The 13,824-nt window shown below is 41.4% G+C and overlaps 1 protein-coding gene across 1 annotated transcript in view; it reads left to right on the forward strand.

Moving 5' to 3' along the window:
- The first annotated feature begins 1,112 nt into the window (after nucleotides 1-1,112).
- Nucleotides 1,113-13,824, forward strand: part of RMC1 (regulator of MON1-CCZ1) — a 29,261-nt gene continuing 16,549 nt past the window's right edge. The window contains exons 1-5 of the mRNA XM_032795814.2: nucleotides 1,113-1,293; nucleotides 6,862-6,938; nucleotides 10,457-10,541; nucleotides 11,124-11,180; nucleotides 12,863-12,949. Of these exons, the coding sequence (XP_032651705.1) occupies nucleotides 1,195-1,293; nucleotides 6,862-6,938; nucleotides 10,457-10,541; nucleotides 11,124-11,180; nucleotides 12,863-12,949 (405 nt within the window). The 5' untranslated portion in view covers nucleotides 1,113-1,194. The remainder of the gene's footprint in view (nucleotides 1,294-6,861; nucleotides 6,939-10,456; nucleotides 10,542-11,123; nucleotides 11,181-12,862; nucleotides 12,950-13,824) is intronic.

Below are 13,824 nucleotides of genomic sequence, written 5' to 3' on the forward strand. Positions count from 1 at the left end.
TGACGAAGTGGGTATTCACCCACGAAAGCTCATGCTCCAAAACGTCTGTTAGTCTATAAGGTGCCACAGGATTCTTTGCTGCTTTTACAGATCCAGACTAACACAGCTACCCCTCTGATGCTTGTATATATTGTAATATCTCAGCCTTGCTTTGACTAGTTTCATTTGACTCAAGTGTGAGAAATAAAATTCCATGTTTTCTCCAGATGGTGAAAAATGGCATGAGGGAACTGACAGCAACTCCACTGCCTAATAGTACTTGCACACAGTTTGGCTTGGAGCAGGCGTGAAAGTAACATTCAATACTTAGCAGTATGGGAGCTGGCCTTGGGTGGACGGGGTGGGGCAAGTGGGCTTCAGCAGCGATTTAAAGGGCCTGGAACTCTGGCCACTGCTGCTGCGGTAGTTGCGGCCAGAATCCTGGGCCCTTTTAAATCACTGGCAGCTCCTCCTGTTGTCAGTTGGGGGGGTGGAGGGAGGGGGAAAGGGGCAACTCCCACTGCCAACATTAAAGTGCTTTAAGCAGGATCCTTTGCCACTGCAGCACTTTTAATGTTGGCTGCGTACAGGCCGCTACCAGCGGCCGCTTTTTACTGGTACACTGTACCGGCCCCTACCGGCTTACTTTCATCCCTGGCTTTGAGACAGAAGTCGGATTCTTGATAAACTATACAGCTCTGGGTTTTAAAGAGGGTCTTAAATGTGGACAAGATGAGCCGGGGCCACCAAACCAAGCAGGGGACGAGAGATGGCCGCGAAGCAATGAGGTGAGCAGGAACTAGGGATGGCGAAGGTGAGGTGGGGTGGCCGGGTGGTGGGGGCTCAGGATTTTGAAATAGCAGAGTGGGGTGAGGCAGTGGTGGTAGGATGCGGGGCAGAGGGGGCGGTGACAAGGCTGGGGCAGGAGAAGGACTTGCAGCAGCTCTGGAGCAAACGGGTGCAGAGGCCAGCAAGGACCCCACCAGGCGGTAGTAGCTCACGGGAACCTTTGCATCCAGCCCCACCCCTCAGGGGGCGGGACAGCGCCGGGGGGCGGGGCCTATTCGGACCCAGGCCCCTCCCCGCGCTCCCGGTCTCCCCCGCCTTTCGGGGCCAGCAGTTCCCGGGTCACGCGCAGGGGGAGTGTGAGCAGGAAGCGGGCGCGCGGCCGGAATCGGATCCGCGGAGGCCGCCGGTGGGGCTGCTCGCGCCGCCATGAGCTGCGGCTGTTACCTGGCGCTGTGCGCGCGGCCCGTGCAGTTCGAGAAGGCGAATCCCGTCAACTGCGTCTTTTTCGATGAGGCCAATAAGCAGGTGCGAGACCGGGGGGGGGGCCCTCCCCCAACCCCGTCGGCGCAAAGACCCGGCTGTGGGACTAGTCCGGCGGGGCCCGCTCCTCTGCCCTCGCCAAGGCAGGCGGCGCCGTCCTCGCGCTCCCCGGCCCTGTGGCCATTGCAGCGCGGGTGGTGCCTGGGCTTGTCCGGTGCGAGGTTGGCTTCGCCCGCCATCGCCGCTGTGGAGAGGCGGCTTAAAAATCCTGCCCGTCCCTGTGAGCGGGGTCGGGAAAGCGCCGGCTGCAGCCCCAGCCTTGCAAACCCGTCACGGCAAGGTCCGAGTCAGCGCTGCCTGGGCACAGCTGATACTGAGTGAGGGGTTGTGGCGAAGCGAGCGTGGGGTCTCTCCTCCTCCTCGAGATCTCCCCGCTCGCCCTCAGCGAAGCGGCGCGCTGGATTTCTCACCCTGGCGCCCAGGTGGTGTTCTTGGTGCTAATCTTTCCCCAACTGTTCTTCTTCTGAAAACGCTGGAATCGTCAGAGATGGGAAATAGTTGCCTCCTCCGCTGTGGCGCTGGAGACAGGACGGCCCTAGGTGGCGGCAGATGCGGAGTCACGCCTGGGAAATCTAACTGGTGCTCTGGGCTCAGAGTTCTGGGGCCGCTGCTGCTCCTCCATCACGCTCCTTGATTTATAATTTGAGGGATAACTTCAAAGTAAAGGCTTAGTAACAATGGCCCCTGCGTGGAAAAGCTCGCTCACCTGTGGTGACTAGACAGTTTATCCCAGTGAATAAGGATGGTATTACTATATGCAGTGTAGTTGTTGCCGGGTTGGTCCTAGGATATTGGAGAGACAAGTTTGGTGAGGTAATAGCTTTTATTGGATCAACTTGTTAGTGAGAAAGACAAGCTTTTTGAAGAAGAGCCCTGTGTTAGCTCAAAAGCTTGTCTCTCTCACTAACAGAAGTTGGTCTGTTAAAGGATAAAAGATGTTAGCTCATCCACCTGGTTTCTGTGGTGGTCTAGCTGATCAGTTTTTACATAATTTAAGCTTTCACTTAAAAGAGAAATTTCTAGCTGTGAACTTCAGTCTCCAGTTTCTGCCACTCTTTGTGGTCACTAAATTTTCCATATGCCTCTGACTGCAACCAGCATTTTTGTATCCACCTTTTGATATGACTATCCTGTGCCCCATCCTCCTTAGTGAGTGCCCTGTCCCAGGTACTTTTTTTACCTCACTTTTGACCTCTGGCGAGAAGGTTTTTCATCCTCTTCTTTGGTAAGAGCCACAAAAGGTTATCCTAATATCAGACTAGTTTAAAAAAAAATCTTAAACTAGTTTTTGAGAATAAAGAAAAAATCAAAAGTTAAACGTATTACCTTAGATAAAATTTAGTAGTCTTGCTAGATAGGGTAAAATATGACCGTAGCAGTTAATTGCAGCTTACAGACTGAATATTGTAAGTAACAGGAGCTATGTTTTTACATGTGTGGACTGTTTTTTTTTTTTAAACATATATATATATATGCCAGTAGAAAATCTTACGCACAGTTATACAAATAGAAGTCACTTTATAGCTTAGTTTGCTTTGCTGAACCAGAATAAATTATATAGGTCTAAGTCAGTGGTCCCCAATGCGGTGCCTGTGGGCGCCATCTTAATGTGCCTGTGTTCTGGCCGCTGGGAGAGCACCTGCCGAAATGCCGTCGAATTTCAGCGGCATTTCGGTGGGGACGTCTCTCGATGACAATGCTTGTCGCCAACAAGTGACATCATTGAGAGGCGTCGCTCCCGAATTTCGGCAGCGACGCCTCTCGATGACGTCACTTGTCGACGGCAAGTGGCGTCATCGAGAGGCGTTGGCGCTGAAATTCGGCGGCATTTCGGCAGGTGCTCCACTGCCACAGTGGTCCTTTATCTGGCGCCCGCCAGACGAAAAGGTTGGGAACCACTGGTCTAAGTGCTTTTATACTGGTATAATTGCATCTATGCTAGAACATTTTGTTGCTTTAGTTATGGTGGCTTAGTTAACATAACAAAACTTTTTAAGTGTGGCCAAGGCTTTAGAGCAGGGGTAGGCAACCTATGGCATGTGTGCCGAAGGCGGCACACCAGCTGATTTTCAGTGGCACTCACACTGCCCAGGTCCTGGCCACCGGTCTGGGGACTCTGCATTTTAATTTAATTTTAAATGAAGCTTCATAAACATTTTAAAAACCTTATTTACTTTACATAGAACAATAGTTTAGTTCTATATTACAGACTTATAGAAAGAGACCTTCTAAAAACATTAAAATGTATTACTGGCACACGAAACCTTTGAATTAGAATGAATAAATGAAGACTTGGCACACTTCTGGAAGATTGCCGACCCCTGCTTTAGAGGTTACATGTATGGCCAGGGTTTACACTACCAAGTTTCAAAGGGGTAGCCATGTTAGTCTGGATCTGTAAAAAGCAACAAAGAGTCCTGTGGCACCTTATAGACTAACAGATGTATTGGAGCATAAGCTTTCATGGGTGAATACCCACTTCGTCAGACCAAGTTTAGTCAGCATAATTATGTTGGTCAGGGGTGTGAAAAAAACATGCCCCCAGATGACATAACTGTCAGCAAACCCCTCAGACCGCATCTACACTCAGAAGTAAAGTCGACCCTGCTGTGTTGCTCAGGGGTGTGAAAAATCCACACCCTTGAGTGACATAGTTAAGCCAACCTAACATCTGGTGGAGGGAGTGCTAGGTCAACCTACCTGCCATGTCTCAGGGAGATTGATTAACTACACTGATAGGAGAACCCCCCTGCTCGCTGCAGTGAGTGTCTACACTGAAGTGCTGCAGTGTCTGCTGTAGCCTTTTAAATATAGATAAGCCCTAAGTGTAAATGCAGCTATGCTGATAAGAGTGCTTCTGTCCAAGTAGCTAATGTCATGGGAGATGGAGTTTTTCTGTTGACATAACTCCACCTTCTATCAGCATAAAGTGCATCCACACTAGTGGGTTCTCTCAGTGTAACTATATCAATAAAGCATTTGAAGTCAGGGATTTGGAGCAATCAAATTTTTCAATTGCTCTGCTCCAGCTCCAGGCACAAACCTACTGCTCTGCGCTCCAGCTTCGGGCTCTGCTCCAAAGCCCTGTCCTATTGCTAACATGTTAACTGTTAGGCTCCTTTTTCTCAGCTGTGACTCTTTTTATTGTTTCAGACCTTGTACTTGAGGTATTAAGCCTTCTTATCGCCTGACTTTTAAAAAAAATTGTACAAGAGACTTTGGGATGATGCACAATTCTCCATTGTGTGCTCCAGTTTTCACAGTATTCGAACTCTGCATTATTACTAAGCCCCTTCCTTTTCAGTTTAAACTGATTTAAAAAAAAAAATCCTGGGTTTTACAAAAAGTATTAATTCCTTTTTTCCTGATTTTCACTCTGCTTTTGTATCATTCAAATATATTAAAAAATAACTTGCTTTATTAGCAAAATACAATACATTGCATGATATATAATTACGATACTACATTAGTACATTATATATATTACGATAATACATTAGTGTGTGTGTATATGGAAAGCTGCCTATTGAATTAAGGCTACATATTAATCCAGAAGGTATACACAATAAATAAACAGGCACACATGCAAGCCTTTAAGTCCATGCACATCTGAATGTACTGATTAATCTGATGCCTACCGTGTATACATTTCAAGCTGCTAGCACATAGCGGTTTAAAGATCTAACACAATAAAATGGGAAGAAAATGAAAATCTGTATCAGAATACATTTTGGAGCACAAGGAAGTATTCAAAAGTTAAAAAAAAAACAGGCGAAAAAGATGAAGTTGAGTGTATGTGCTGCAAATGGTGTTGCCCAATTATTAAATGTAAATATTTATAGGCTAATAGTTCTAAGTCTACAACAGTAAGCTCTTTGTTAAAATGAAAAATTTTATTTGGGGATTAGAGATGTATTGTTTTCTTACCTCAGATGTGGCATTGTGTTTTGAGTTCTGTTTTAGTTCTGCAGTAAACAACATTGAATTCCATTAATCTGAGGATTAATCTACTGAATACTTCCTTCCCCCTCCCCCCATCCTTCTATCCACCAAAATAAACCCTGATATTTTCCCAGAAAAAATGATTGTGTTTTCCACTGATTTTCACCTGTTTTTGTTGTTGTGGTAATAAACACTGATACATTTCTGGGAAAAACTAAATAAAATAAAAACAGAAAATGAACGGCCCTAATTATTAGTTTAATAGGGGCTTATTTGAATTCCTTTCCATTTGACAGACACAACTTTTCAAGGATTCCTTGGAACCAAGATAGATACTCAGTGACTACATTACCCTTTTTCCATATCCCTGTATATAGTGCTTAAAATACCTAAATCCCTTGGAGTGCTATGAGTAAATACCTCTTGCTGCTTAAGGTCACTTTGAATGCTAATTGGTGTGTCTCTTACTGGAGTGTTGAACAAAATATAATTCTCCTTTAGTTGTAATTTTTAAGATCACTCTTTACTTCCAAATATGACTTCTCTTGGACACTATGCTGTCTTGCTTGCCCTTATGATTGTAAAGAGATCCTTCCGAATGTGAACATATGTACTTGTCTGTGGCAGACAGCTGTAGCACCTCTGCTCTGCCTAGCTTTTCTTAGCCTTAGCAAAGTCAAGTTTGCAGAAGTGATTAAATGTAGTTGCTGCAATTCAGCACATGCTGTAGATGTGAAACTGAGGAGTTGTAGCTTTCCTAGTAGTAAAGTGAAATTTTGACCATTAACAGGGCCAGGCACTGGAGCTATTTGTAGGGCAGAATGACTCAGAAATAGTGGATAATACTACAACCTGATAGAGTTGCTGCTCTGCCTTCTGTTGGATAAGATGAAGAGATTTTATAGGCCAGCCTAAATAGATTTAAGAAGCTCAGACTTGGACTGAAACACAAATATAAATTAAAATGTTTGTTTATTTTGGTGAAAGTTTGTATGACTTTTGGAAAAAGTGGCTAAAGTTGATTTAACTTTTGATTACAAGTGTCCACACACAGACTTGCACCAAAATAACAAACCTGTTTTAATCATATATTTTGCTTTTTCGGTTCAAGTGTGTATATAAACCAGCATTCCTTATTTCTAGATCTCAAATTATTGTTGTAGCTTTCTTCTGAATCCTCTCCACTTGTCAACGTCCATTTTCCAGTGTGGAGACTGGAACTGTCTGTAAACTGAAATTGTAGGCAGAGGTAATACCAAATACCTATTTCCTTGTTTATTCATCTAAGGATTGCACTGGGCCATTTAGCTACACTTTGACATGTATACTAATCAAAATAAGAACTTTAAGTCTCCAAAGCAAAAATGCACTAACACACTATACTATGTGGTCACAATCAGTGTAGAATTGCTGCTGCTATCTACTCTGTATAAGATGAATTTTTTTTAAATTGCTTTTCTTTTTAGAACTCATCCCTTATATTTGCGTAGAAAACCATATGCATAGTTTTACAGAAATAAGGCTTGTTGGGACCATGATATGATTTGAGTTAGCTATGAAGCTGTGTCTTAAATTGCATTTTTTAAAAAAATATGCAATTTTAACTCTTAGGTTTTTGCTGTCCGATCTGGTGGAGCCACTGGGGTGGTTGTTAAAGGCTTGGAGGACAAAAATCCCATTTCATTCAGGTATGATCAGCAAGGTATTTTCATCTGTATTCTGTACTGATGTAGGATACCATTTGTGCTCTTGCAGCTGTCTTTTACTGTATACTTCTCTTGGTTGTGCTCTAGTTTCATATTGGTGCAACATCCATAAAGTACTGTTGCTTTGTTTTAAGAACGTATTTTCATTCAATAATAACAATAATAACTGTAAGTATACTTATTACCATGTGTGATCAATCAAGTTTTTTTCTAAAAACAAAAAAACCCATTGAAAAAAATTGTTAATACTACATTATGGTTGAAAATTCAAACAAACCCAGAACTCAAGAGTTTAAAACAAACAAACATTATTGGACATTAGCAGTCATATGCACTTAAAACATACGAGGGCCAATTTATGGCAGGTGTGGGAACAATAATTTTGAATTTACCTACTTGTGCATTTAAATTCTCAAGCCATAATATTTCCTTAATGTAGATATTGCATTTTAATGTATCTTGTCTAATCTAACTCATATTTTTGTAAAATAGATGGTGTCATGGTATAAATCCCCACTCTGAACCTTAACGTCCAAAAGATGGGGTACCAGCATGAATTCCTCTAAGCTTAATTATCAGCTTAGAACCTGTAGCGCTGCCGCCAACCAGGAATTCCAGTGCCTGGTACACTCTGGTCCCCCCAAAACCTTGCCCGGGGAACCCCACGACCCAGATCCTCTGGATTCTAACACAAGGAAAGTAAACCCTTTCCCCCACCGTTGCCTCTCCCAGGCTTCCCCTCCCTGGTTTACCCTGGAAGATCACTGTGATTCAAACTCCTTGAATCTTTAAACAGAGAGGAAAATTCATCTTTCCCCCTCCCAGACTCTTCCTGAGAGAGAAAGTAATCCTGACGCAGAGAGAAATTAGCCTTTCTCTCCCCCTTCCCTCCTTTCTCCCCACCAATTCCCTGGTGAATCCAGACCCCGTCCCCTGGGGTCTCACACCAGAATGAAAAAAAAACAAACAATCAGGTTTAAACAAGAAACTTTTAATTAAAGAGAGAAAAACGTAAAATTATTTTTGTAAATTTAAAATGATATATGTTACAGGGTCTTCAGCTATAGACACTGGGAATACCCTCCCAGCCTAAGTATACAGTACAAATTAAAATCCTTTCACAAAATACAAATTTGAACTCCTCCCAGCCAAATACACATTTGCAATAAAGAAAACAAACATAAGCCAACTCGCCTTACTACTAGCACTCAACTATTTTGAACTTATAAGAGCCTGTATCAGGAGATTGGAGAGAAACCTGGTTGCGTCTGGTCCCTCTCAGCACCCAGAGAGAACAACAACCAAAACTAACATCACACACAAAAATTCCCTCCCTCAAGATTTGAAAGTATCCTGTCCCCTGATTGGTCCTCTGGTCAGGTGACAGCCAGGCTTACTGAACTTGTTAACCCTTTACAGTCAAAAGAGATATAAAGTACTTCTGTTCTATTAACTCCTACTATCTGTTTATGACAGATGGCATCTTTTGTTAACATGCTCTAAACTTCCATGAATCACAAATTTCCATGTGCCTGTGTGGCAGCAATACCCTAAAAAAACTACTTATCTGTTCTGTATCTGTGGAAGAACACCTGTAAAAATCTCTGATTAAAGCTCTGTCCTTTTTCAGCCTTTGTTCATTAGGAAAAAATGTATATTTTTATTAACACATCATAAATTATTAAGATAATGGCATTAAAAGTAAACGTATAAAGTTTGTAGATGATACCAAGCTGAGAGGGGTTGCAAGTGCTTGGAGGATAGGATTGAAATTCAAAATGATCTGGACAAACTGAAGAAATGGTCTGAAGTAAATAGGATGAAATTCAATAAGAGTAATGCCAAGTACTCCACTTAGGAAGGAACAATCAGTTGCACACATACGAAATGGGAAATGACTGGAAAGAGTACTGTGGAAGTGGATCAATGGATAGTGGATCACGAGCTAAATATGAATCAACAGTCTCACAGTGTTAAAAAAAAAAAAAAAAAAAAAAAAGCAAACATCAGCAGGAGTGTTGTAAGAAAGACACAAGAAGTAATTCTTCCACTCTTCTTCACACTGATAAGGCCTCAACTGGAGTATTGCATCCAATTCTGGGTGCTGCATTTCAGGAAAGATGTGGACAAATTGGAGAAAGTCCAGAGAGCATAAAAATGATTAAAGGTCTAGAAAACATGACCCATGGGGAAAGATTGAAAAAACTGGGTTAGTTTAATGTGGCAAGGAGGAAACTGAAGGGGGACAGACTTTTAAGTATATAAAGGAGGAGGGTGAAAAATTGTTCTCCTTCACATCTGAGGATAGGACAAGAAGCAATGGGCTTAAATTACAGCAAGAGAGGTTTAGGTTGGTCATTAGGAAAAACTTTGAACTCTCAGGGTAGTTAAGAACTGGAACAAATTGCCTAGGAAGGTTGTGGGAATCTCTGTCATTGGATGTTTTTTAGAAATAAGTTACACTTGTCAGGAATAGTCTAGTTATTAGTTAGTCCTGCCTTGAGTGCAGGGGACTGGACTAGATGACCTATTGAGATCCCTTGCAGTCCTACAGTTCTGTGATTCTATGATAAAATTCTAGTGTGGACAAGACAATTGTACATCTAACACATGGTAGCAGATCAGGATAAGCACTAGTACACGGGGGCACTATCTTTCAAGGCCGTGAGTGCCTTCAATTCTGACATCAATGGGATTTGCAGGTGTGCAGCAAGCTCCAGGAAGTCCTCAATGCATTGTAGGTTGGAACCACAATCCATTTCTCTCAGTTGACTGTCTCTCCCCTAGTGTTTACCTTGACTTGCTGACGCATGTTAAAATTACAACGGCTTTGTCCCCACTAAGATTTTTCTGCTTGTTAGTTAATATGATAAAAATATATCCCCTCTTCCCCCCCAAGTGTGGCTGTGCCCTTTTACACTAATTTCAGGATCCACAAATATCTGAGTGCAGGTCTACAAGTGCGTAGCAATCTATCTTGCCAATTAGCAAATAGTTTTAGAACACAGAGGCAAAGTTACTAGTCCTGCAATGTCACTGACATTGAGAGTATTCCTCACCTTTGCACAATTAGGCACAAAGTGAGCATTCTGTTTTTTACATTATATTGGGCGATAGTTTTCTGTCATGCATTCAGTTAGAATTAGAATATGAGCAAAGTTCATAATTCTTCCTTTAATTCCATTTCATAGTAGCAATAAGACAGTCAAGGCAAAGGATTTCTTGGAAGCTACTGAATCTTGTGTGTTGCTGTAATCATTTGTAACTCCATAATAGACTTGATCCATTCAGTAATTCTTCAGGAATATACTGCCTGTTGTATCTTGATGCATTGATATTGGACCTTACATTTGTCTGGCAACTCTTGTAAGTTGTACACAAAAATGTCTGCCTTACATTTTGCCTATCTGTTCTCTTTTTTGAGAAATAGCAGCTGTTAAAATTCTGTAACAAATGATTACATGATAGAAATATACTTCTACTGATTTTTGTGTGTGTAGAATGGAAGACAAAGGGGAAGTGAAATGCATCAAGTTTTCCTTGGGGAACAAGATATTGGCTGTTCAGAGAACCTCAAAGAGTGTGGTAAGAAATTTTGCTATAAACACGGAAAGCTGGAACTAGAACTCTGGTCCTTCAGGTCCCAAAACACAGATCTCTGCCATACAAGCTAAAAGAGTTCCTCTGTCTGACAACCAAAGTAATAGTTTCCTGATCCCTTCTGTGACTGAGCCAGGAGAGGTTGTCATCCTCACTCTCTGATGCACAAAAAGCCATTCTTTTTTCTGAAGATCTGATGACATCTGTGGATCCAAATAGTCGCTCTTGCTGTCCAATCTGTGAGGGACAAACCCTTCAGGATGAGTGTCTGACCATTCTGAATTGAAGTTTATTTTCTAGCTCTTCCCAGACTTTTTTTTCCCTCTCTTGCTGAAGGAATGATTCAGCCTTAAAAGTGTAAACTCTTAATGAAAATTGATTTCTTCCCATGAAAAATTAGCTAGGAGACAGGATTATTTCTTCAAGTGGAAAAGAAGCATTGTAATGTTTTACACTAGTATACCATCTCTGCCTATTTTAGATTAGATAAATTTACTCATCTCCTGTTTTGTGCTCATCAGATTCAGTGCTTCATAGTTGCTAATGTTCTAATATTACTTATTTCAGGACTTTTTGAACTTTATTCCAGACAGCCCTCAACTAGAATATACACAGGAATGCAAGGTATGTTGTGAATTCACTTCTTCAGTTTAAATGAAGTGCTAATACGAAGCTGGCTGTTTTGTATAGATTCTCTGAACCACTGATGCACATGAATAGTGACATGAGTGAAGTGTGCTCCCGGATTCTGTTATTATTAGCATCTGAGATACAGAAGTTAGTTCCCTAGTACATTTTTTCTGCATATGTAACGAAACCTTGTGTGGGCTGCCAGTGGGCATGACTTGGAGACCTTCAGCGCCAAAAGCATGAACCCTCTATTGCTTGATCTACAGGACTAATGAGAGAGACTCCCATTGACTTCGGTGAACATTGGAGCAGGCCCTAGATCCCTTAGCAGAAAGCAGCAAAATGCTGTAAACTTTGTATGTGAACCAGCTACTAGAGGGAATGAAAGGACTGTACTTCCCTAGGGTGGGTTAGTCCACAGGACCATATACTGCCCCTTAGCTCTGACATCAGTGAGAATAGAGGATGCTCAGCACCTGGCAGAGCTGGATCTGCATTTCCTATTTGACTGCCCCAAAATACAATTTCTCGTTCTGTTTAGTGCTTCCCTCTGCACTTTGATTCTAATGGAAGTATTTGATAGCTTTTAGTAGAATAGTTAATGGCTGTGAAAATATGACTCAAACTGGTAACATTTTATAATTATTATGGTTGAATATGTTAGCTCTTACAAGCAGTTGTTTTAGAACTTGCACTAGTTGTCCCCTGAGTGGCGACATGTGCTTCTTCCTCAGTACACCTCTACCCCAATATAACGCAACCCGATATAACACGAATTCGGATATAACACGGTAAAGCAGTGCTCCAGGGGAGCAGGGCTGCGCACTCTGGCGGGTCATAACACGGTTTCACCTATAACGTGGTAAGATTTTTTGGCTCCCAAAGATAGCGTTATATCGAGGTAGAGTTGTTTTTCCAGCCCTTTTTGGAGCCAAGCTCAGGGAACTGGAAACAGGAAATTGCTCGGGTATTGGTAATGCTAAGTCACTAATGAATCCAGACCACTTTAGCACTGTGATCAAATAATTAATGTGAAATGAAGGGGGAGTTTGGGTGGGTGTCTCTCTCAATCTGATCTTTTAGGGACTATTATCCATATTACCCAGACCACCACTATGTTTGGCTCTATTGGACATGGAAGCTGAATTGCACGCTCTCCTAGAGTTTGTCCCGCAGTCAGGGTTGTGAGGATAAGAGGACAGCATAAGTATGCTTTTTTTTTTTTTTTTTTTTTTTTTAACCAAAAAGAGGATTTTAGTACCTTTATAAATGTAAGACCATCTCTTCACAATAGCTTTCCAATAATAACAATGAAAGAATGGTTCTGCATGACATCTCTGTAGATAATTATTATAATAATAATGCATGTATTACTCTGTGACTGTGCAAGAGGATGGGTGCAAATACCAACAGATAGGCTGAAGAAGTATTTTAGGTAGTACTTGTGAAAGGTCCCAGACTGAGGGTCATAAAATAAAGACATATTGTTATGATTTGGTACCCTGCATGGCAGTACTTCTTGCAGTTATACCAATAATGGGTCTACCAGGCAAACCAAAGCTGAAATATACTAGGGTAGATGCAAGTTCCCAGATTCTTCACTAAAATTTTACTTGTTTATATGGATAGTTAATAATTTTCTACTAAAATCTGTTTATATCTTCTTTTAATAAAAGACCAAGAATGCCAACATTTTAGGATTTTGCTGGACAAGTTCTACAGAAATTGTCTTCATAACAGATCAAGGAATTGAATTCTATCAGGTAATCCAAATAGTTGTCTTGTAAAAATGTGTATATTTGGAAATTTCAGTGTTACATTTTATTGTTGCTTAGAAGTCAAATCTCTTAATTATCTTGCAGTCCCTGACTCTGAACTTCTTAGTATGATTATACAAGGAAACTGACAGCTTGAGATAAGGAAAAAGTTAATGTTTTATCCTGGAGAATTTTTTGATGATTTTGCTTTTAGAGAGTTAAATGCAATTTTTTTTGGACATTGTATATATTATAGTTTTACTGTCACAACAACCTATTCATGCTATTACTGGAAAATATACTCGAGTGAGAAGGATTTAATTAATCTGTTTAGCAACTCTTGCTAAACCTCCTTAATTCTAGTAAAATTAATATAAATGTTAACAAATTTGAAATATTTTTTTTACTTCATGCAAAATAAAGCAGCAATATTTTTGAGTCATGAATTCAGTACTAAGTTTAACAGAGTTAATGCCCATCTGCTAAGACCATGTCACACCTGCTTATCCCTGACATGTTCCATATACCATCTTAAACCCATCTCCCTCCCATCTTGTCCTAATTCCTTAACTGTTGAGTTCTCCTCAGGCTTTTGTATTTAACTGGTGTGCTGTTGGAGTGAGCTACTGGATAAACATTCCTCTTGCTGGTGATTAGGTGAATGTTTTCGAAAATACTATTGGAGTGTGTTGATCATGTGGAGCAAGTGATAAGGCAGGGGTTGAATTTAAAAAAAAAATAAAAAAATCAAAAACCCATACAATAAACTTGTGCACATTGGACTGCAGAACTAAATCATCTGTTGTTTCTCGCTTGACTTCAGTGAGGTCCCACATGTACCACGAGTCTACCCAAGTGAAGCAAGCTGTGGATTACAGCCC

This window comes from Chelonoidis abingdonii, chromosome 2 (assembly GCF_003597395.2).
Source record: "Chelonoidis abingdonii isolate Lonesome George chromosome 2, CheloAbing_2.0, whole genome shotgun sequence".
In the NCBI taxonomy this organism is placed as follows: domain Eukaryota; kingdom Metazoa; phylum Chordata; order Testudines; family Testudinidae; genus Chelonoidis; species Chelonoidis abingdonii.